General features: G+C 48.3%; 1 protein-coding gene across 1 annotated transcript; it reads right to left on the reverse strand.

Moving 5' to 3' along the window:
• Positions 1-1,654: 1,654 nt before the first annotated feature.
• On the reverse strand, positions 1,655-13,189 carry STEAP3 (STEAP3 metalloreductase). The gene is made up of 4 exons (XM_054277861.1): positions 12,704-13,189; positions 11,712-12,239; positions 10,028-10,192; positions 1,655-4,264 (listed from the first exon to the last, which is right to left on the reverse strand). Exons 1-4 carry the CDS (start codon positions 13,187-13,189, stop codon positions 3,974-3,976), a joined length of 1,470 nt encoding a protein of 489 aa, XP_054133836.1. The 3' UTR covers positions 1,655-3,973.
• Positions 13,190-22,224: the final 9,035 nt, after the last annotated feature.

Raw genomic sequence — 22,224 nt, forward strand, 5'->3', positions numbered from 1 at the left:
CTCACAAACACAAAAAAAAACTTGTGCAGAAATTCTGCAAAACTGATGCTGCTTATTGAGGCACAAGAAATAGATAAAAAAACCCTGTCCTAGTGTAACAAATCTCATTCCTCAAACCCAAGGCACAGTTGGCAAATCCTGCTAGCTCAGTGTGGGAAATTTAGAGCTCAAGAATAACACCAGGTTTTGTTGCTGATTGTAGCTGTGCTGGTCATGTTGGAGAGACTGAAATACAGGAAATATATTGCACAGAGGTACTGAAGCACGTGCATCCCCCTGAAGATTCAACTATAGTTTGATATATCACTTTGTGAGTAAATCCCTTAAGAGCAAGAAACCAATTGCACTGTTTAAAGCTTTGTATTATAAAACTGAAGGAGTGAGAGAACTGTACCTGCAGAGGTTAATCTTCAGCTCAGGAATTTAAATGAACTCATTAAAATCAACTTACAAATTAGCTCATTAAAATGCAATGCTGCAGATCCAGAAGTTGGTTGATCTGGCATGCCACTTGTATGACAAAGTGACTTAAGAAGCAGAGAACAAATTTACAGTATTAAAAATCCATCTTTCTTTGGAACTCCTTCTTCCTCAGACTCTGTATCAACAGCACTTTCTATTTAGTGAATTAAGCTTGTTTGATCCTGTGCTACAAGTGCTGTATAATATCAGTAGCCCCCTGTAATGAAATCTATGTCTGCACACACTTGTGCCCTCTCACACTCACAGGAACTCTGTAATTGAGCCCTGGCACCATGGGTCACAGCAATGATCATTTTATTACCTTGATAATGAGATTCTACAAGCTGCTGGCTGTAGTGGGTTTTATTTCTTAGTGGTTAAATTCTAGATAATCACACTACTCTACTACTGCCATTAAAGTAATGGTTTTGTTTGGGGAGAGGCAGGAAAAAAGACTCACACGAGCTCTGATATAATTATGTAGATCTGTTCAGAATATCTTTATATAACTACAGAGGCCAGAGATTAAAACTGGCCTTACTCTTACAGCTCTTCATTTGGTTCTTACATATTCCAGAGGCACACAGTAGGCAGTACAGAAAATAAAAATACAAAGATTTTTACATTCAAGGTATATATTCTGCAATAAGATACATATATTTATGTGTGTGTGTACCTATATACAGAGAGAAAAACTTCAAGTACAAAACCAGTTAAATGGTGAATTTTAGGCTAATCTCACTGAATGTCCTATGCACATCAAGAATGCTTAGGGAAAAGATAACTGAAAAATCCTTTTCTTTCATTTTCAGCATTCCAGAATCAGAAGAAACGACTCAAACTGTTGTGTCCCATGTTTTCAGGACCAGATGCATACAGAGGGCATCATGTGCAATACTGTTCTGCATTTATAAGGATTGGTTTTGGTTTTCAAAAGGGATGGTGGCTGGCTGGCCGGTCTGTTGGCACAGGCATCACCTGGAGACACTTGACCAGCTTTGTTCTTTAGATGCTGTAGAGCTGCAGTAGCTGTGGGGATTTTGAGCTGGCTTGTCTGTCCCTTTGGGCTTGTGTCCATCTGAAAAGCACCATGCTGACTCACTGACTGCCCCTCTGCTCGTGGGAACTGTCCCTTTGCCATGGGAAAGGGTTTGTAGGCATGGAAGTCCTGTAAACAAAGCGAGGTTGCTGGGCAGAAAGGTGAGTCTTTAACCTTGCAGTGACTCAAAATAAACCATTCTTTTCCCCTTGAAAACAATGCCTGCCAGCCTGTGTAATGCTCTTTTTCTGCCTTCTGATCTTTTCTGGCTACCAGACAATAGTCTTGCCTGACCTAAAGATGTGGAAAGAAACCTAGACGGGAAAAAAAGGCATTGAAATACACCATAAACTGTGTAAACTGGTGCTTTTATGTTGTCTTTGCCTGATGATGAAATGGAAAAGATGACTAAAAAACCAGGCTTGCTCAATCCAGTCTTCCCTCAAGGATGAGTTAAATTAGAGTGGGTTGAATTATATTCAGGTGAAACTGTCTCAATTCCATGTGGAAACCTATCACCTAACCAGAAATAAATAGTGTTGGGTCACCAGTCTGCTTGGAGAGTGATTTGGTCAGGTGCCAATCTGGGCTAAGTTCTGGAGGTGGATGGGGAAACCTAACAAACTCAGCTTGCTGAGGGGGACAGTGGTAAAGAATGGTACTTTCACCACGTTGTCCAAACCCCATGAAAACAACAACAAAAAAGTCACCTTATTATGAAATCTGAGCTTTCCCCTCAGAAGCAGCACTTGGAGATTTTACTGTAAGTGTTAGGCAAGAACTAACAGTCAATATCATCACTGGCCACATGAGCAATACTTGGAGAATATTACTCACTGAAGTTACTTGAGGCTAAACAGGGAATTCTTATGAGTCTCTGTCTGTGTAGAACTCTTCCAGGTTATGGGAGCAATGTTGGCTTGCAGAAGGGTTTATGTGCCCCAAAGCAGATAATTCCCCCTGCCCTTTTGGGGGGAACAATACTTCCTTGTCCCACAAGCTGTACCTCATTTTGGTGCTGACAGCTCTTGTTTCTCAAAGCAACACTGAACACTGTCTTTTCCTTAACTGTAGGAAAATGAGGCCATTCCAGGCATGTCCTTGTACCTGACCTTACTGAGGTAGTCTTCTTGTGTCATCCCAATTGCTTGCTTCTAAATGAGCTTTAGTGCATGGCTGTCCACTCACTGCTTGGTGATTTGGATGTCCAAAACCTAAAGAATTATTCTGATAAAGAGTAAGAACGTCATAGAAAGCAACAGGTGAAACATGAAATTAGGACAGAAATCTTTGCCCCGTGCCCTGTCCACAGTGGGTGTGAAGTCAGAAGAGCATTTCATACCTGCTTTGTGATCTAGCAAGGGACTTTTTAAGGTGTAAGGCAATGAAGGACTGTGCCCAAAATGTACAACATGTTTTCATCTTGTGGTCAAGACTTGATGATCCCTTTGCAGGACTGTTCAAAGATCTTATTATTGCTAGTGAAACCAGTGGGTTTAGAGCTGCTGTTTTGTTTGCTTAAATGGGAATGTTCAGGTGACAGCCATTTCTAAAAGCTTCACCCTATTATTTGATGTAAGGCCAGCTGGAAGGCCTTGGTTTTCTCCATGTAATTTTGTGAAACAGCAGGCCTTTCCAATAATTATCCTTGCTCTATTTCAATCAAATACTGCTTGAAACTTTGGCTCAGTGTAACAGAGAGCATGCAGCAGTAGCTGTCCTCTCAGAGCCAGCACTGCAGACCAGACGTCTGGAATTGGGGATGTCTTTCTCTCAAATGCTTTTATACTCCTGGAAAAGGTGCTTTATTTCCTCAGCTTATAAACATGCATCAGGCACTGCTTCCAGAAGCAGAAGTGCTGTCTGTATCTGAGAGAACAGGGATACTGGGCTTGCTGTCAGATGTGATGATTTTAGTAAAATCTGCTGTCACAGTAACAGGAATACAGCTGTACTGACTTGTCCACAGAGTTCATTGAGGAGAACAAAACTAGAGGCAATTGATCTTTCTAAACCTCACTGCCTTGATTGATCCATACACTCAATAGGCAGGGTATCTTTGCTGTCATAAACTCCAAAAATCTGTGCAACCTTGTATTAAAAAATAAAGGCATTGAAATTTATGAGAGCAGCTGGAAAGCAACTGAGAAATACTGGTTTGGGGAGCTGCCAGGCAGCGCCTCCAGTGACTGATCTGACTAATAGAGTCCATCAGTTTCCCATGTATATAAGTGCTGCTAGCTTGGCTCTCACAGTCACTTTTAAGGCAATAATTGTCCTAGCAAATCAGCAATATAATTTAACTGCAACTGTCTAACCTAAGTTTGATGGCCATCCATTTTCTAAAGTCACCAAATTTTATTATTTTATCAACAATGCCATTATACCAAAACATACATATATTTAAGAAAAAGAAACACCTTTGAACCTAGAAATGTTGATAGTGCTTCAAAATCCTCAAAGCTGGGGCTGTTAGACATTACTGGAGGTCTCCCCACTTGAGAATTCCCCTGTTGCACTGGGCAGCACAAATTTGACGTATCTGCCCTTCTCCCAGCCCCTCCTGATCCTCAGAAGTCTGTGCTGGATGCAGGGCAAACTGAAAATGACTCTGGCTATGATCACAGTGCATGGGACCAGCAGGGTGAGGGTGTAGGTTGGGGGCAGGTAGAATTTGTACTGGTTCTCATCGAAGGCCCTCGACCAGCCGTACGTGAGCGTGTGCAGGGTGCTGATCACCAAGGCAAGAAATCCAAGGGAGGACTGAAAGGAAAAGAAACACACACCAGTTAGCAGAGTGCCTTGTGCCTGGCTGTCTCCCTGTATTTCTGACATCATTTTCTAAGTGTACATGACAGAGAGGGAGCAATGGGTATTCCTGTGTTTCAATAAAACATGGCTGGAACCCTTTCCTGGGGAGTGTGCCAGACTGGGCTTTTCTTTGTCTAATCAGAGGTTAGGTGTGACACTGGAAGCTCAGCAGGAATTTCCCAGAAGGTGCTGCCAGCTCAGCAGAGAAGAGGGCTCCTGCACCCTGTGAAGCAGCAGCTCCCAGCCCCAGCTGGGCAGGGGGGCACAGGCAGCTCCCAAGGGCTCCTCCTGAGCCGCAGCTGCCAGCTCTGCCCTGCCAGCTCTGCCCTGCCCTGCCAGCTCTGCCCTGCCAGTCCCTGGCTGGCTGAGCCAGTCCCTTCTGACCAGCAGGATGAAGCATCAGTGATGTGGCTCTGGGCCACAGCTGGCACTGCTGGAAGTGGGTGATGCCACAGCTCCATGCAGAGCAAACATCTTCAGGTGACTGGTGTCACCTACAGGAAAATGAGATTGTGCAGGCAGAAATGCTCTGCTCTGAGGTCAGCACCAGCCCTCAAGGGTTTCCTCCTCTGTCTTAGAGATCTGTGTTGGTTCAAAGGCTGTGAAGAGCCCTTTATCCACTCAGGGGGGCAGCAAGAACACAGCTCCTGTTCTGCAGGCAAGAACTTCCCCCATTTTCAGCTGAGATCATGCTCCCAAGCACCCACAGCGACAACTCCTCCTCCTGAGTAATTCCAGCTCCCTCTCAGGGTTGCTCTCAAAGACAGGTTTTAAACTCTTTCCCTCACTGAGGGCTTCCTGCCAGCATCAGAGGTGGTGGCTCCTGAGCCTGCCAGCTCCCACTGCCTGCTGGCACTCAGCAGCCCTGGGCACTCGCTGTGTTCTCCTCTGTGCAGGCCTTTGCTGCTGTATTTTCACAGAGAAGTGCAGGTGAAGCTTCTTGCTCTGCTGCCCTACTTCGAATGCTTGGTCTAAGCATGAAATAACAACCACATTTCAAGATGCCTAGACAGGGAAAATTTTGCTAATTTTAGTTATTCCCTAACTTAGGGAAGAAAGCCTTTCAAAGCCAAAATATCTGTCTTGGTGCAGAGATCAGCAAGAAACCCAGTCTTCCTGAAGATATGTCCAGGAAAGAGGACATGGCAGGGAAATAAGGAACCAGGGCAAGATGGGAGAAAGGATTCATCATCTTTTGAAAAAACAGTTTCATCCAAAGAACTACTCAAATCATAGATTCCCCTTCTATTTTTGATTGCTGTGAAACAATTTAAAAACCCAGACAACTTTTAAAAATGTACCATGTTATTACCAAAAAACCAGACCAAGACTCCTCTAAACTTCAGAGCTAATCTTTTAAACAGCTGAGGGGACTGGGCAAGGGAGGGAAGGAGAGCTCTAAAATGTGCTACCAGATCTAGGTACTTCACTTTTACAGTATCTATCTGGCAGTCATGTGGGTGTCACTGAGTCCTGCCAAGGCAGGGTAGGACTCCTCTCTGTGTTACAGCTGAGCATTTCTCAAGGTCATGCCAGGAAGAGGGAACAGAGCTGGCATCTGAGCCTTAGTCCTGTGTGCAAGCCCACACTTATCCTTTCTTTCATGTCCTTCTTACCAGAAGCTGTGTCCATGTCCTAAACCAAAGTGGTAACAAGCAGCAAACCCAACAGGGTCAAGACTAGCTGCATTTGGAAAATTAAGGAGGAGTTTGCTGAAATATGCTGTGGTCCTAGTTGAACCTAACAGCAGGACCTGACCCACAGATCATCCATCATTTATAGTTCAAGATTCTCTCCAACGGGCAAAAAACCCCAGGGTGGCAAAAGGTTTGAAGTACCAGATCAGGACTCATCTGGCAAAGCAGGGCAGGGAAAAGGGGACAGAGAGAACCCAAGAGCAGAAGCTTTCTGCCCTGGGCAGGGGGTGCATCCAGTCAGCCCAAGCAGGGCTGTGTGCATGGCAGAGATGTCAGAGCCGGAGATAACTGCCCTGTGCCTCTACAGTTTCTCTTTAAACAGCTGCAGGTACTGGGGGAGAGCAGGAGAGGAAATTGATAGGACAAAAGGTGAAAAACCATCACAGGCACTGTGACTGACCCACCTTGGTGTGTGGATGGTGGGGAGGAAACAAAAAGGCGAATTGGCTACAAACACGTGGCAACAAACAAATGGCTAAGGTGCTGTGGCTGCAGCAGGGCTGGCAGCTCCTCTGGCAGCAGCAATGGGTTAATCCACATTTAGCACAGATGAGGAGCTGACTGGGGTGAGCAGAGGGGCTCCAAGTGCTGATGCTGGCTGAAGCCACGGCTGCACCCCCCAGACAGCTGGATACAGCAGGTCTGTAAGTGCACAGAACCCAAAAGCTTTGCTGATTGCAGCCTGGCTCAGTGTTTACAGCTCAATATACACTCGGTGTAGCACAATGCAGAGCCTGCTGAGCAGCCCAGGGGGCTGATTTGCCAAAGTGCTCAGCCCTGATACCACTCTTGAGCTCTCATTGATCCTCTCTATGCAGTTCCTGGCTATGAAATCTTTCTGGGTTTTGTTTTCAACAGTGGCAGAGGCTTTTTTTGTACTGTCACAACATGGGGAGTGTGGGGCCAGCAGCCCTGTAGGGTGTTAAAGCTCTCTGAAAGGTCCTGTATGAAGGCAGTATCTTCCTGATGCAGGTTTTGCATGTATTTTCTACTCTGCATTAACTCTTCCACCTCTGCCACTGCCTTGGTGCCTGCAGGCTCCCTGTAACACCTCAGCAAAGGTGATCCAGTCACCTGTGGCTCATTTAGAAATGCCTGGGCAGCACTGAAAGCAAAGAGCCCCTTCCTGACCCAGATAAGCTTCACCCTTGTGCAGCCATCAGTACTATGGAATTATCAGCTCAATGGAGCAGCTCTGGCCCCTCACACTGCCTCGACAGGAGGGTTAGAAAAGGTCTGATTTCAGATTCTTTACATCTTATGCTACATGAACTATGAAAGAAACGAGGTCAATTCAACCTTCAAATTCCAGGAGGGCTCCTCAGGATAGGAAGGTAAAGGCAATCATACACATTTTTACTTCTCAGGCAATTAGAGTTGATTTGTAAATCACTGGGGAATGTTAAAAATGTCTCCTATAAGCTGAATTACATACAAATCATTCCTGTTAGCCAGTGTTTCAATCCTGTACATTTTCTGTTAAAACTGGACACACAGGGGAACTGTGTATCCAATTTAACTATATTTAATTGAAATTTGAGTATGTGCAGGAGCTACTGTGAAAATTAACCTTTTTTCCTATAACTCTGGCAACAATACAAATGGGATTTTCGACCTGCCAGGCAACAGATGTGTATTCTAATACTATGGCAGTATATGCCACTAATACAGGTGTACACACTGGCTGCTGGAAAATGTCAGACTTGGGAAGTTCTGGGTAAGGAGGGGACTAAAGTGACTCCTGAATTTGCCTCACATGTGGCTTTTGGTACAGCATCTCTCAAACACCATCCAGTTCAACTGAGATGGGAACAAATTGCTGCATTTTCTGGAAGGCATCTGGCTGGGGCATCTGCATTTCACCTCTTTTATGCTGCAGAAGTGCTAGAAATCCCAAATATTTGAGAAAGCAGCCTCATGCTTCACCCCTTGTATTTGCACAGTGCCACTGTGCATTAATTCAGGGAGGCTCACTCTGAGCTATGTGAATGCAACCTCAGGAGCCTGGAAGCAGTAGCTGTAGCTGCTCCTTTAATTTCCTCAAGAAAGGCACCACCAACTTATTGAGGAATAAATAATTTAAAAGATCCTAATTAAAAAAAAAAAAAAAAAGTAATATGGAAGCTAACATGCCAGGAGATCTGTAGCCTGCTCTTTTTACATGGTATTTCCACAAAGAGGCACAGTACCAGCCGTGTCTCTCCTGCCTGTGATCAGCTGGGAGCTCGTGTCACACTGTCACGCTTCATTCCATGCAGACAGAAATAGGTGTGAGTATCTTTCCATGAACCAAGCCAGCCAGTTCCCATGTGGGGCAGCCAAGAGCTATTTTGGAACTGACCATCACAAATTTGTCTGGTCCCAGTGCTGACATAGCCTTGGAAAGGCTGGGAAGGGGTCCCAAAGGGCAGATGGGACAGTGGTGTTACACGCACGACCTGCCGCGACAGTGTTTGTGTTACATGACACAAGGCCAGCACCCTCCAGGACAGCTGCCAGGCTGCCTGGGGAGCCAAAGGGAAATGCAGGGGGGTTCAGAGCCTCCTTCCAGGCTGCAAGGAGATACTTTCCTTCGTTTGGGATTCCTGGTGTGAGATGTGCAAGTCAGGAATGATTTATCCATGTCCCAGCAGCTGCAGCCCTCCCCTGAGACAGGGTGGTGAGAATTAATATGCTCCCATTGTCCACTCTGAAACAGAGGTTTAGAGCCAGTCTCCCTTCTCCTTGAGGGATGATCTCTTGGGGTCAAGCTCCCCTGATGCAGCTCCTCTACTCAGTGTAAATAATTACTGGCTAGCCCACAGCAAGAGGGGAAAGAAGACAAACTGGATTGCTCATGTGGTGATCGGGGCACTTGTGGGAGAAGCAGGGGAGCAGACTTCAAACTCCTGCTCTAATGAACATTGAATTATTTATATACCCCTGAAGAGCTTCAGCAGAGCTTAACAGAGGCTGGATGATAGATATTCACCTCTGCATCCCTGAGCCCTGCCCTCCCCTTTGGAAGGGTTAGGTGGTGCAAAGGGAAGCTCCACAGGGGAGATGCAGGGGAAGGGGGTCCTGGGGATGCTCACACACCTTGGGTGCCACAGGGGTTACAAAGCCTGCTGCATGCTAAGCAGCCCTGCTGCAGGAGGCACAAGTGAAAAGGAGTTTTAGGGCTGTGGGGTATGACTGTAACACAGTGAGTGGAATCTGGCCTCAAAATCAGCTTTAATGTGCAGGGGATACTTGAAAGGTTCATTCTCTGCTGTCTCCGTTAATGAGCCCTAAGCCTGGCTCCAAATGCATCCCTGAAAAAGCTGCAGCCACTGAATACTGTGTCTGTGAAAATCCCAGGGGGTAGACTCAGGTCACCAAGGGAATTTGGCCCTTGGGAGCTTGGCCGTCACTGCAAGTGGAGGAAGGTTCCTAAACCACTGGGGAAAAACTAAAGTTTTCTGCAGGTTTTAGAATCAGCCATGGCCTTTTCATCGAAATCATACCCAGTTCTCTGAGCTGTGTGAGCTCTGGCAGGTGACAGACCACTCTAAGCCTTTTTGAACTTGTATATCGAACACCTGGGTGCATGCAAGCTCTGTCTTTCCCCTGCACTGTCCTCCCAGGCTCTCTCCTTTTCAGCAGCTCAGTCACCCTGAACAGCAAGGGCAGATCTGTGTGCTGTGCCCACAGTGAGTTCCTGCCTGCCCTCCACAGCCTGGTGCTGTATTCTCCCTTGTATTCTCCCCTGTCCTGAGAAAAGCACCTTCCCTAGACAGAACAAGCCCTGTGTGAGAGCAGCACAGCCCCAGGACACCCCACAGCCCTCTGCCCCTCTCCTGCTCTGGGTCTCATCCCCTGGATGAGGGATCTGTGGCTCTGAGGTGCAGGGGGAGGCTTTGCTGCTGACACCAATGCACAGCTGCCCTGCCAGAGCAGGATGTGCAAGGAAAGCAGGTCAAACCCTGCCCTGTCTGTGTGAGGGCCTGACTCTGATTCTGCAGAATCACCCTCTGGCATCAGCAAATATCAACTTTACCTGAATGAAACTGAATTCCCTCCAGTTGAGAGAGTTTGCGATGGATGGAAGTGAAGTGATGGCAAGTAACGACAGCAAGCCCAGGGCAATTATTCCAACAGAGATATAAATCTCCATCCTCCAGACTTCCTCCTCTACCCAGACTGTCATCTTCTTCTCCATAGCCTGGCATGACAATGAAGGTTTGTTAAAATGGGGCTCTTAAGGACAGAGGAACTGAGTTTTATCTGTTCTGGTTTTGGAAGCAGGTTTCCTGGATGAGCACTGGGTCCTGCTCACACCTCCAGCACCATTTGCCTGTTTGGGAGATGTGGAAATGCTCTCTTATCCCAAAGCCATTTGGCCAAAGCTAGACCTGATTTGAAGCCTGCTGGGAAGAACAGCTGAATGCTCTCAGCTCCCATGCCTGTAACCACAGCAGCAAGCCCCAAAGTCACATTTGGAAAGATAATTACAATGAGAACTCAGTTTCAAGCCATGAAAACAAATACAGATGCTTGAATATGCAGTAGTCTCCTAATAACCTTTGTTTTAAGTGCATTTAGGGGGGAAATTGTTCATGCTAATGGAAGGGAAGATGGGTTTTATACTGCATGGCAAAGAGGAACATTTAGAACCGTCCTCTTTAGCCCATTAAATGGGTTTAATTTACTAAACAAAGATGTTGCTAGAAAACAGGAGGTAGAGGGGAAATGAACACAGGATGCTTGCCTGAGATTAATGTGCAACTGTGGCACTTGAGAAGAACCTGCTCAAGGCTGGAGCTGAGAGGCTGGGAATGGTGTTTGATGGATGCTCTGAACAGCCACTGCTGCCCAAACCAGCCATCCTGCTCCCCTCTGCCCCCACAGCTCCTTCCCTCCTTTTTGGGACAAATATTTGGAATCACTCAGCCAAATACCCCAGCACAGAAAGCAGAGGGGTTGTGGGGTAATCCCTTGATTGCATTCCCCCCTCAGCTGCACAAAGCCTGTGCCATCCCAGGAGGGAGCAGTGAGGAGCAGAGACAAGCCTGGGGCAGGAAAAAGCAAATCCCATCCTCCCATGGTACTACAGAGCTGGCTGAACTGCCTGAAGGCAGCAATCTCACACTGGATAAACACTGCTGAGAGTGTCCATAAAGCAATAAAGTCCTTTTCCATTTCCTTGTTCTTATACAACTGGCTCGTCACCACCATTTTGTTAAACTCCTGCAGGCACAGGGTGATGAGGACACACAACCCTCTGTGGGATATGACTTGGTTACTCCAGCAGGCACAATTGTGAACAAACAGGGATCTCCCAATATTTTGGGAGCTGAAGGGAACTCTACTCCTCCTACCATTGGATTTCCCCTTGCCTAGCATTTTTCCTGCCTCAGATACACCAGTGCCAGGCAAGGCTGGTTTCCAAGGCTTGTCAATGTTTCTGGGGAGCAGTGGCATGGGGTGCTGACCCTACCCTGGCTAACAATGCAGAGGGAGCTGTGTATCCAGGGAGATGGCAGCTCCTCAGCACAGACAGGCGAGTGCTCAGTCTGTGCCATGCGGCTCACCTGCGGGGCAAGCACTCCCAGAGAGCTTTTTCCCACTGCCCCACACCTCTGGAAAATGAATAAAAAATGCAAGATATTCGGCCCACCACCCAAGATGTGCATGAGTTCAGCAGATCCCTGCAGGTGCTACCTGAGGAGCACCCCCGTTACCTGCTTGACGGCCGTCTCGATTAACAGGTAGCGGTGGGAGCGGCGCATGGGCAGGCACAGGCTGTACACGGCGTGCAGGGCTGCACAGAAGAAGCTGAGGAGACCAATCTGCTTCCTGTGCTGCAGCCACTGGTCCAGCCAATCTGGGAAACGCCTGTACTTGGTGCCGTAGTAGAGCTGGGAGCAGGCTGCCAGCACCCCGGGCAGGTAGACCAGGGACAGCATGACGTAGGAGACGCACGGCAGCGTGGTGTTGACCACCTCGATGGGGATCTTGTACAGCTTGTTCTTCTGCTCCCTGATGTAAGGGTGGATGACCTGCCGGATCAGGTTGTAGGTGAAGAAGCAAAGAAAAAGCCCCAGAGCCAAAAAGATGGGGATTTTCCAGGCTGGCAGGAGGCGCAGGGGAATGTTCTCGATCTCACAGGCTGATGACATGCAGCCCATGTCCACGGGGGTGAATCCCATGACCTGAGCAATTTCCGCTATGGTGCGCTTGGCTTCTTGGTTATTTGAGCAGATCAGAACCTGCAAGGAACAGAAATACACACATAGGGCAAAGAAATCAGGCTGCTGGGATTGAGTGCCTCCAGAGGGAGTCTGTGTCACAGGGAGCCTATGTTATTCCACTGAGCATCATAATTCCTGGCAGGCTTTTCGACAGGGATTTACCATGGCTGCCAAAGACCTCTCTCCTGGACAGGTTTCCTTTCATGCATGTACAGCCAGTTTGTCTCACTGGCTCTGTTTAGATAAACAGAAAACTGAATAATACTTTTCACTCAGGCAGATGCTCCAAGGACTACACAGTGTGAACTGAGTGAAGGTATTTAATTTCTGAACAAAGAAATGCAGAAGCTAAGGGGTGATCTCTGGATGCCCAGCCAGCACTCAAGACTCCTTCTCCTGGAGCCTAAGGCCATTTGCTGAGGCTGCTAGACCTGAGCTGCTGAAACAGCTGGGATTTATCCCTTGCTGGAAGAAAACAATACCTGCTTATTTCCATCCCTGGCACCCGACTGCAGCGTCCACGCAGAAACCACATTAAAGGCCTTTACCACGGTGCAGGCTGGGAACAGGGAGGCCAAGTACTCGGCGTTGGATTCCTTGTGATGGTTGATCTCCGTGTTGTTGCTGACATCCACCAGGATCTTGCCCACCAGCACATCAGCCAGGTCACAGAGCGTGGAGTAATGCTCCCTGAAAATGGCCACGAAGATGACGTCGGCCTTCTTCGCGGCCTCGGCCTGGAAGGTGACCTCTGCTGCAGCAGGGAACAGGCTGGCTTTGCGCTTGGGGTTGCGGCTGCCCACCACCACCCTGAATCCGGAGCGCACCAGGCGCACGGCCAAGGAGCGCGCGAAGTCCCCGCTGCCCAGCACGCCCACCGTGCGCCCGGCCGGCGCCGCCGGGGGGCTGCGCTCGCCCGCCGCGCCCCCCTGGCCCAGCAGAGGCTTGGCCATGTCTCCTCTGGACATCCTGGCGGGAAAAACAAGGAGAAACGCAAATTCAACGTGGAGCTCTCGCAGAGACCCAGACCACGGGGAAAAATGTCACTTAGGCCGCTCGAACACGGTTTTGGTCCCAGGATCTATTTGCCAAACCCATCAGGAAATGTGCAGTAATGTACAGGCACCACTGGAGGGGCACAAAACATCAGGCTGGGTTGGAAGGTGAAGGCTTTTATGGAGGTTTCCCAGGGTTGAGTGACCCAACACCTGCTGGATGCACTCATCCATCCTCTGCTGTCCTCCATGCTGGCATCTCACACTGCAAAGCCAGGCCAGCACTGACAGTAATCAGGATCAGAAACTCTGAGATTCCCATGGAGCTACCAGATACCTCCTAAAGTAGGGGTCCATGAAGATCCCTGAGACTACATCTGGAGAAGCTGGAGGGGTGCTTCTGATTTGCCAGAGCAGAATCAAGGCAGAAAGTCAAACTGAAATGAAAGTGTCCTAAAAGTGGTAAATGAAGAGAGTTTCAGTCCTTGTCTGTCCCAATATTTGGGTCTGGCAAGCACTGTTTGCTTCAGCTCTTTAATGAGTAATGAGAACTTACTCGTGACATTTAAAAAATATATTAAAACATGATGGGATTTGCTCATGAAAGATCTTGATGAGCTTTACAAACATTAATGAATTTTGCCCTGTAACAGATTAGATATTGAGGGCATGGAGGGGTTTTAAGCAGATCAATGAATTCACAGGCAGCACAGAAGCTGAACCTGGAGGTCAGAAAAAACTTGGGCAGAGAACTGCCAGACTGCTCATGGGCTGTGTCAGTGGCTCAAATGTGCCTCCCAACTTAAGGAGCGGCAAATTTACCCTAAAGGAACGGCAAATTCCTCAGGGTGAGATTTTAAGAGGGCTCAGAGGGCAGCCCATGGAACTTCCATATGATGACATCTGGCTTCGGTACTGGCACACTGCTAGAGAGTATAATAAAGACTGTAATTTACAGACTTGTGATATACTGGGGATGGAGAAAATTTGTTTTGGTGGAGTGCAGCTTGCCTTGTACCTGGTCAAGTTCTCTCAAGGTGAAGGTGACCATTTGGATGGGGTGACCTAGACCCTGGCACAGATGTGTTTTTGATAGGCTTTTGGAAATGTCCTTCACCCAAGGCACTTCTGGGATTGGCACAGCAGTGGTGCAAAGAGGAAGGGCACTTCTGCATGAATAGTTACCAATGGGAAACAAAGAGTGAGAAGAAATAAATTATTTTCATAATGGGAATAGGTTGCCAAGGGATTTCCCTGAGGATTTATGCTGTTCAACGTGCTCATAAGTGATCTGGGAGAGGGAGTGAATATTGACAAGATAGAACTCGTGCATAGTGATCATAGAATCACAGAATAGTTCAGGCTGGAAGGGACTTAAACATCATCTACTTCCAATCCCTTGCCAGGGGCAGGGACACCTTCTACTCGAGCAGGCTGCTCAAAGCCCCATCCAGCCTGGTCCTGAACACCTCGCGGGATGGGGCATCCACCAGATCTCTTTGCAACCTGTTCCCATGCTTCACCACCCTTATACTAAATATTTTCTTCCTAATATCTACTCAAAATCATTTAGGACACTCAATCTTTCTTGTGAAGAATCTGCAAAAGGATCTCCCCATTCAAAGTGTCTGAGCACCAAAATTCACTACAGAAGCTAGAGAGACATGGCAAGAGCTGCCTGTGGGCATAAACTCCCCTAACCATATATATACTTTAAAGAGTTGTTAATTTGTTAAACTGTTCAGAAAAATTATCAAAGGGTCACATTACTATGAAAACACCAACTTGGTGGTCCCTGGCAGACAAACATCAAGCACAGACAAGTTACTGGAGGAGATCTCTCACACAGCAGCCAGGATCTCAATCCTGCTCCTCAATGAAAACCTGCAAAACACCTTCAGCAAATGGACTTTGAAACTCAAATTCACTCTCCTAGGTATAAACCATCATGGTTTCAGTGACAATGCTGTTTCTATGTCAGAGGCCTGTCTGCTCTCCTTGCCCCTCACCAAGCACCACCTTATCCCAGAGACCCAAAGGTGCTCATGGAAGAAGTACTAGCAGGGGAAAACAAGTTCCAAAGAAGTGCATGGTGACTTCTTCCCCTTCAAAACACGTCCACTGTACAAATACAGAGATCAAACAGCCCACTGCAGTTCTGCTTAGTCCATTGGAAAAAATAAAAAGGGGAGGGAGGGAATAACCATAGAAAGGGGCCACAGGATGACTTTCAGATCTCTGTCTGCAAAGATACTGTTTTTTTTTTCCTGGTCCCTTATCTGAAGCTTTATCACACACTCACTGCTTTACTTTTTAGAAACCTTGCTTCACCTAAATGTACTCATGTCCAGAACTATTTGTTCTAGGGCCAACGCTATTGTTCAGAATAATTATCTTGCTCACCCATAACCCCCCTCCCCTTTTCCACCACCTGTGCACACAAAATATTACCCCAAAATAAAGAAACACATCTCTGGCTCACAGCCATGGGGGGAGAAATCAGCAGTCAGGGTGACAAAGTGATTGTTACCCACAGACTCATTTCATAATCAATTGAAGGCACCTCAGAAGTTCTCTCTGTGGTCCCACTGGGATGTAAATGTTGCTGCAAGCAATTTTTCTTATACTGTGTTTCCTCTGTCCTACAGCTGCCACTGAACATTTAGAGAGATGTTGGCAATGTTTGGAGATAAACATCTTTGCTGTCTCCAGTTATTCTGATTAAAAGGGATGACAGCATTAAACAGCCTTTGAAGTCAGCAGGAGAGTTACAAAGTAAGAAGACTCAAAACGTTTTCTGTGAATTTTGGTGTGATTATTTCAGTCATGCTCTGGCTGGTGGGGCTTTGGAGCAGGACTTGTCCCTGCTGCCAGCCCATGGTGGCAGGGTCCCTGGTGCTGGCTGCTGCCTGTGGGTTGCATTGCTGTCATTGTCATGCACTGAAATCCTCCTGAGGAAGGAGGGGAACATCCCTCTTTCACCATGAACACATTTCACTGAGACAAACACTGTGGTCTCTGCCTAGCAGATGCCTGGCAATGGACTGTCTGATTAGGCAACAGCTTTTCTTCACTTCTGTATCTCTGGGGAGCACACAGACCCCCCCTCCTGCCACCACCCTGACTTACTGTGCCCACGCTGCTTTTTCTGCACCTATGGACAGGTCACCTGCTTGAAACTCTCTCTCCCAAAGCTAATTCACCACAGCAAGGCCAACCCATCCAGAGTGGGTGCACAGCACCATGGCCAGGATGCTGCAGAGGAGGCCATGAGTGAATATCATGGTGCTTAGACATCTTTAGCACCTCCAGACTTAGATAAACCCCATTTATTGATCTTCCTTGTCAAGCAAAGTGCATCCCTGCTGAGTTATAGCACATGCAATTCAGAGATCAGTTCCTTACCAGGGAAGCTACAAGATGATTTAAAGCACAGCTCAGTGGGGATAAACAAGCTCCAGTTCTAACTGGGCAGCAGTTCCTTAACTAAAATACTGAATGCAATGTACAGCTGCCCTTCAGCTCAGCTGCTAATGACACCCTTACATCACTGCTGTGTCCACTGCAGCACACTTGCTCCCATGAGCAGTTCAGTGACTGCTCTGTCACTGCAGCTGTTAACTGCAGGGCAATGGCAGTGATGGACAGTGAGCAAGATGTATTTCTTTATTTTGGGGTAATATTTTGACTCTGCTGGGCACTCTACAAGAACTGTCCAAAAGGCAACTTCTGCCCCAAGGAGTGGGATCAGACAGACAGCAGCTGCATGAAACAAAGCAGTCAAATCTCTGTTGCCCAGGCAGAGGGACAGAGGGAGGGGTTCTCACAGAAGAAACACAGGGATAATGCTACATATTTTGCACCTGAGGCTTGGCAGAGGCTGTTAGCTTAGGCTCAGTGCCAGGCAAACAAGGTTTTTCTGCGCCTCTACCCACACTGAGAGGCCTCACTCAGGTTTTGCAGCAGGACAGCCATCCTGGATGGAGCTGGGCTGCAGGAGCCCACTCAGGTGTCCCTCGGCTCACAGCAGAGTCAATCTGCTGAGCAGATCATCCCCCACAGCCACTGGGGAGCAGGCACACTTGTTATCCTCTTTCAACAGACGTGGGGAAGGAGATACTAACAATGATGGGACTCCAGCAAGTTTGTCTGGGCTGACCCAGATATCTTTCACCATGTCTTTAACAATGAGACCATCTTTTGGGGCCCCTTTCACATCCTCTGGTGCAGAGGATAGCCTAGCTGGTTCCTGTAATTAGCAGTTCAGAGGTGTTTGAGTTGTACACCCTGAAGAAGGATGGACCTGTGGTGGCAAGGCTTTGCTTTAGTTCTGGACAAAAAAAAAAAAAATCAAGATTCATTTCAATGCCCTGGTATTCAGATTTATCAGATAAAAGACAAGTTAGTTTTACCCTAACTCTAATAAAAAGGCAGTATTTTAAACATATCAAACTGTGCTGAAGAATATGGCAGCAATCTCATACAGAGCTCCAACAAATGTCCTGTCCAGTGAAACCAAACTGGCTCCTGTTTGCACAGAAACTCATCTTTGAGCACAGCCTCACATACTCAGCCTGCACCACCTTGGCTAAAACCACTGCTTTTGTGTCTTCCCCCAAAGTCAGTGTTTGTTTACACTGACCACAACAGAGTTTCCATAAGCTGTGGATTCAACCCGTGCAGGTCATCAAAGAGCCTGCTCAGTGCTTCAGCTTCTGCTTGGGTGCCACTCGAGATAAAGCACATGATTATTACACACATTCCTTAACGAGCACATGGGTTGAAAGACCAGCAAGGCTCATGAGGAATCAAAGGATGCAGCAGAGCCTTTGGTCAGGTCTCTGCAGAGGAGTGTCACGATTTCTGCACTGGGAAGGTCCCTTTGGGCCCTGCCAGCCATGCTGGCACCAGCTCGGTCCCACAAACACACACTCCAGGGACAGGGGTGATCTCTGCCCCCAGGGGACTTCCAGTCTGCATGGAGAGACCTTTGAACCATGAAGCCAAAGCCCTCCAGCCTCTGTTTGCAGAGCATCTCTTGCTGAGTTAACCCTCCAAAAGCCCCAGCTGGAGAGGAGCATTTGGCACCTGGAGCGTTCCACTTAGGTCTTGCTCTGAGCAGAAATACTCTTTTTTTTTATTTTATTGCTATCACCATTTTATTTCCAGGGAAAATCAAAAGTTTAAGTCTCTTTCCCACACACACAGCATCCCTCCCAGGAGCAAGTGCCATGAACCTGAACCTGCCGGAACTGGAACAGATTTAAGTAATAAAAGAGCTTATCCAAAGCTGCTTTAATCTCAGCTCTGGTGCACATTTCTGGAGAGCTTGCAGTCCTGCCCAGGCTGACTGGAAATGACTTCCCCAGCTCTGCCCACAAGAGAAAGAGTCAGGGAAACCAAGCCTGCTGCCTTTTTGCTTGTCTCTTTTCTTCTTTCTCCTTCCAAAGCAGAGTTATCTCCCAAATGGTGCAAACCAGGAACTGGCAAAATATGTAAATCGCCCTTCCAGAAAAGCCATACTGCAAACCCAGCCGGGCTGCCAGCCAGGACATGAGAATGAGGAAATGCTGGGAGCTGGGCTGTCCCCGCTGCTGTCCTTCAGCCCAGGGGCACACGGGACAGGGATGGGGGCTCTGCTCCCCGTGCCCCTGCTGCTGGGGTGGGGAGGAGGGACAGGGACATGCGGCAGGGCAGCTGGTGCGGCCCCGAGCTGGCATCACTGTGTGCTGAGCATGGCACTGAGGGGCAGGGGGACAGACTGCTGTGGGCTCAGGCCTGCTGTGGGCTCAGGGGCTGCTGTGGGCTCAGACCTGCTGTGGGCCACCCAGGGACTGCTGTGGGCTCAGGGACTGCTGTGGGCTCAGAGACTGCTGTGGGCTCAGGGACTGCTGTGGGCCACCCAGGGACTGCTGTGGGCTCAGGGACTGCTGTGGGCCACCCAGGGACTGCTGTGGGCTCAGGGACTTCTGTGGGCTCCAGGGACTGCTGTGGGCCACCCAGGGACTGCTGTGGGCTCAGGGCCTGCTGTGGGCTCAGGGGCTGCTGTGAGCCCAGGCCTGCTGTGGGCTCAGGGACTGCTGTAAGCTCAGGGGCTGCTGTGGGACACCCAGGGACTGCTGTGGGCCCAGCGACTGCTGTGACCCCACAATTGCTGTGGGCTCAGGGCCTGTTGTAACCCCAGACCTGCTGTGGGCTCAGGGGCTGCTGTGACCCCACACCTGCTGTGGGACACTCAAGGGCTGCTGTGACCCCAGGCCTGCTGTGGGGCTCCAGGAGCCCCCTGCAATTGTTCTCCACCCCGATGCACTTTGCATTCACAGGTCCTCATCCCTCCTCCTGCCCCAGGGCAGCTTTATCTGATTACCTCATTATCGGGTATTTATCTGCTAAAACCACTTCTATAAGCTCCTGCAGAGCCCCACTTTCTCTCCTCTTTATCTCTCAATCCAGTTAACCTTATCCCTTCCTCTTTTACCCCCAAAGGACATGGCAAATGATTTGCCTTCTCCTCTGCAGACAGACACATTCTGTATTTGGAGAACAGGTTCCACATCTTCCTTCGGTTTTTCCTGCACAAGTGAAACCCAACTCTTTCATCAGAGCTGTTATTTACCGAATGTCCAACAACTCAGCCTCTGTTCCTCGCTCTCATTTTTCCTGGAGGATGCCCAGAACTACGTTTTCCAACTGAGCCCCTAAAGGCACCACCTGGAGCAGAGATGCTGCTTCCCCAATGCACCATTTCTCTTTATCCATCCCAAGAGGACTGTTTGCTTTTGCACAACTGTGTGTCCCTGTGAACCCATGGGGCACAGTGTCCCTGTCCTCTGGCTCCTGTGACCACTGCCTGGCTGGTCGCTCACCTGGTGTCCAGGAGGTCAGTCAGTCCTACCACACAGGACAGAATGTGAGCCCTGTTTTTTTTAAACCAGCTCTCCAGCTTGTCACAATCTTCAATTCTTAGTCTCTTCTCTAAAATGTTTCCAGTCCCCCCTAGCTCAGTGTCACCTACAAATTCAGTATCTGCCTCCCTACCCCATCACACACTAATGAAAACACGGGCTGACAGGCACTGACCCTCCCAACTCCATACACCCTCTGGTTTGTACACTGAAAAAAAAATTAGAATGTTGTTTTTGGAAGCCAGCAGTGAAGCCTAAGGCATGTCCATGCCCCTGACCACAAGATGTTCTTCACCAGGACCAAAATTAAAAAATAGCTTTCAGAACAGGGGAGAGTAGAGGAGAATGGCTACCAGAATTTCCCACAGGGACAAAATAACCTCTTTTTCCCATACAAGCCCAGACATTTTGGCTACAGTTCCCCTATAGAACTACACCAGCTTGTGATCACTTGGCAGGAACAGTTTCTCTCTCCAAGGATAAACCTTTCATTTCAATGCTGAGCAGGAAAACTGCCTATCTATGATAAACAACTGGAAAAAAACCCCTTTGCCCTGGTTTCATCAAAACGATGTACTATAAAGCAGTTACCAACAGGCTTTGCCCTAGAGATCTTCAAACTCTCCCCCAAATTTGCCTCCATTTGCAGTGCCACTTCTCTGCAGCAAAGTCCTTGTCTGAAGAACTTCCTCTGTTCTTCTGCAAGAACATCTTGCTGTCTGTGCCCACTGTGCTGACAGAGTAATGAGAAGCCTGAGAAAGACCTACCCTGTGATAAAACATCATGAAATGGGAATGTGAAAGTCTGGGAAATCCTGAGGTTCCACTGTAAGACCATGGAAGGCAGAGACCTAAAGCAAGACAGAGTTTGCTAGAGCAGTGCTGATGCTGACACAGCATGCAGGAGCTTATCTGGCTGATGTGACTCTGAATGAGAAGGTTATTTTCTCAGCTTAGCATCTCACAGTTCTTAAGTGACATAAAAGGGTGATTTATAACAACTTCTGGTACTGTACTTAAGTCTTGTACGGCTTCTCTTGCTTTTTTGGGGGGTTTTCATTCTCAAGTTGGCAACTCAGTGACTCACCCATTTCTGAGCCATCCTGTCCCCAAATGTGAGAAGAGCAAGAAAGCAACCCAAAGGTGAAAGCTTCTCAGGTAGATCTAGTAACTCCCTGCAGCCAGACACGATGGGTGGAGGTGCTCCTGCCTAAAATAACCTGGGGCTTCCACCCTTCTCCAGGCGTACAAAGATCAGGCAGGACCTGACTTCAGCAGTCACCACAGGGAGCTGGCAGGCTCCAGCTCTCTCTTCAAAATCTCTTTGTTTCTTTCCAGGAAAAGCATGGAGGAATTGTGCTGAGCATGCAGGGAAATATTTGTACTGGCTGTTTCCGTGCCACAGCGCCTGTCAGAAGGGTCTCCAAGATCAGCACTCTCCTGCCTTTCTGACTTTGCTTCACCCAGTCACTCAGAAGATGCACAGGACCACACGGGGAGAAGATGCCTGGGAGGCAGTGTGGGGTGGAAGGAAGACACAGCCCATGGCAGAGGGCCAGCCCATCTCCTGCTGATCTGTTTTTCCCCTCCACACAGCACAGGCATGACACACAGAGCAGAGGTAGCTCTGAGCCAGCCCTGAATAAGCACAGTGGTGAAAACAGGAAAGGTAGCCAATGCAGGGCCATGTAGTGCCTCTTCTGATTTTCCCAACAGCTCCTGGGAGAGGCAAACAACTGGCTGACCAGGTTGTTATCTTTGGGGATCCAGACGGGTGGGAGAGAGATGCTGAGATGCTCGTTGCTGGAAGTCAACTCACTGCCCTGCCTTCCCCTTCCTCTCACACCATTTGCCTTTAGTCCAGCATCCTGCACAGCAGATCCAGCTTGCTTCACCTTCACCCTGCATTGGCAGGGGTCTTGCCCTGGTCAGGTGAGCCCAGAGAGACAAACACATGTAGTGTGAACAATATGCCTCCCCCCAGGACCCCAGTCCTCAGCGAGACCCACCTGTGCTGGACAGGTACAAACAGCATGTATTTCACCACAGTGCCAAGCTGCACTGGCACAGGTTCTGTCCTCTATCTAACCCCTACATAAGAAG

This window comes from Melozone crissalis, unplaced genomic scaffold (genome assembly GCF_028551555.1).
Source record: "Melozone crissalis strain CALT ecotype California unplaced genomic scaffold, PUWL_Pcris_2 ptg000023l_1, whole genome shotgun sequence".
Taxonomy (NCBI): Eukaryota; Metazoa; Chordata; class Aves; order Passeriformes; family Passerellidae; genus Melozone; species Melozone crissalis.

Bases quoted from the DNA above. Each gene is read 5' to 3' on its own strand.
- STEAP3 (XM_054277861.1), bottom strand. From the start codon at position 13,189: ATGTCCAGAGGAGACATGGCCAAGCCTCTGCTGGGCCAGGGGGGCGCG. The intron at 10,193-11,711 runs GTAACGGGGGTG...TTGTCATGCCAG, and splicing joins TCGAGACGGCCGTCAAGCAG to GCTATGGAGAAGAAGATGAC. The intron at 4,265-10,027 runs GTAAAGTTGATA...TTTTCCTTTCAG, and splicing joins GGGAATTCAGTTTCATTCAG to TCCTCCCTTGGATTTCTTGC.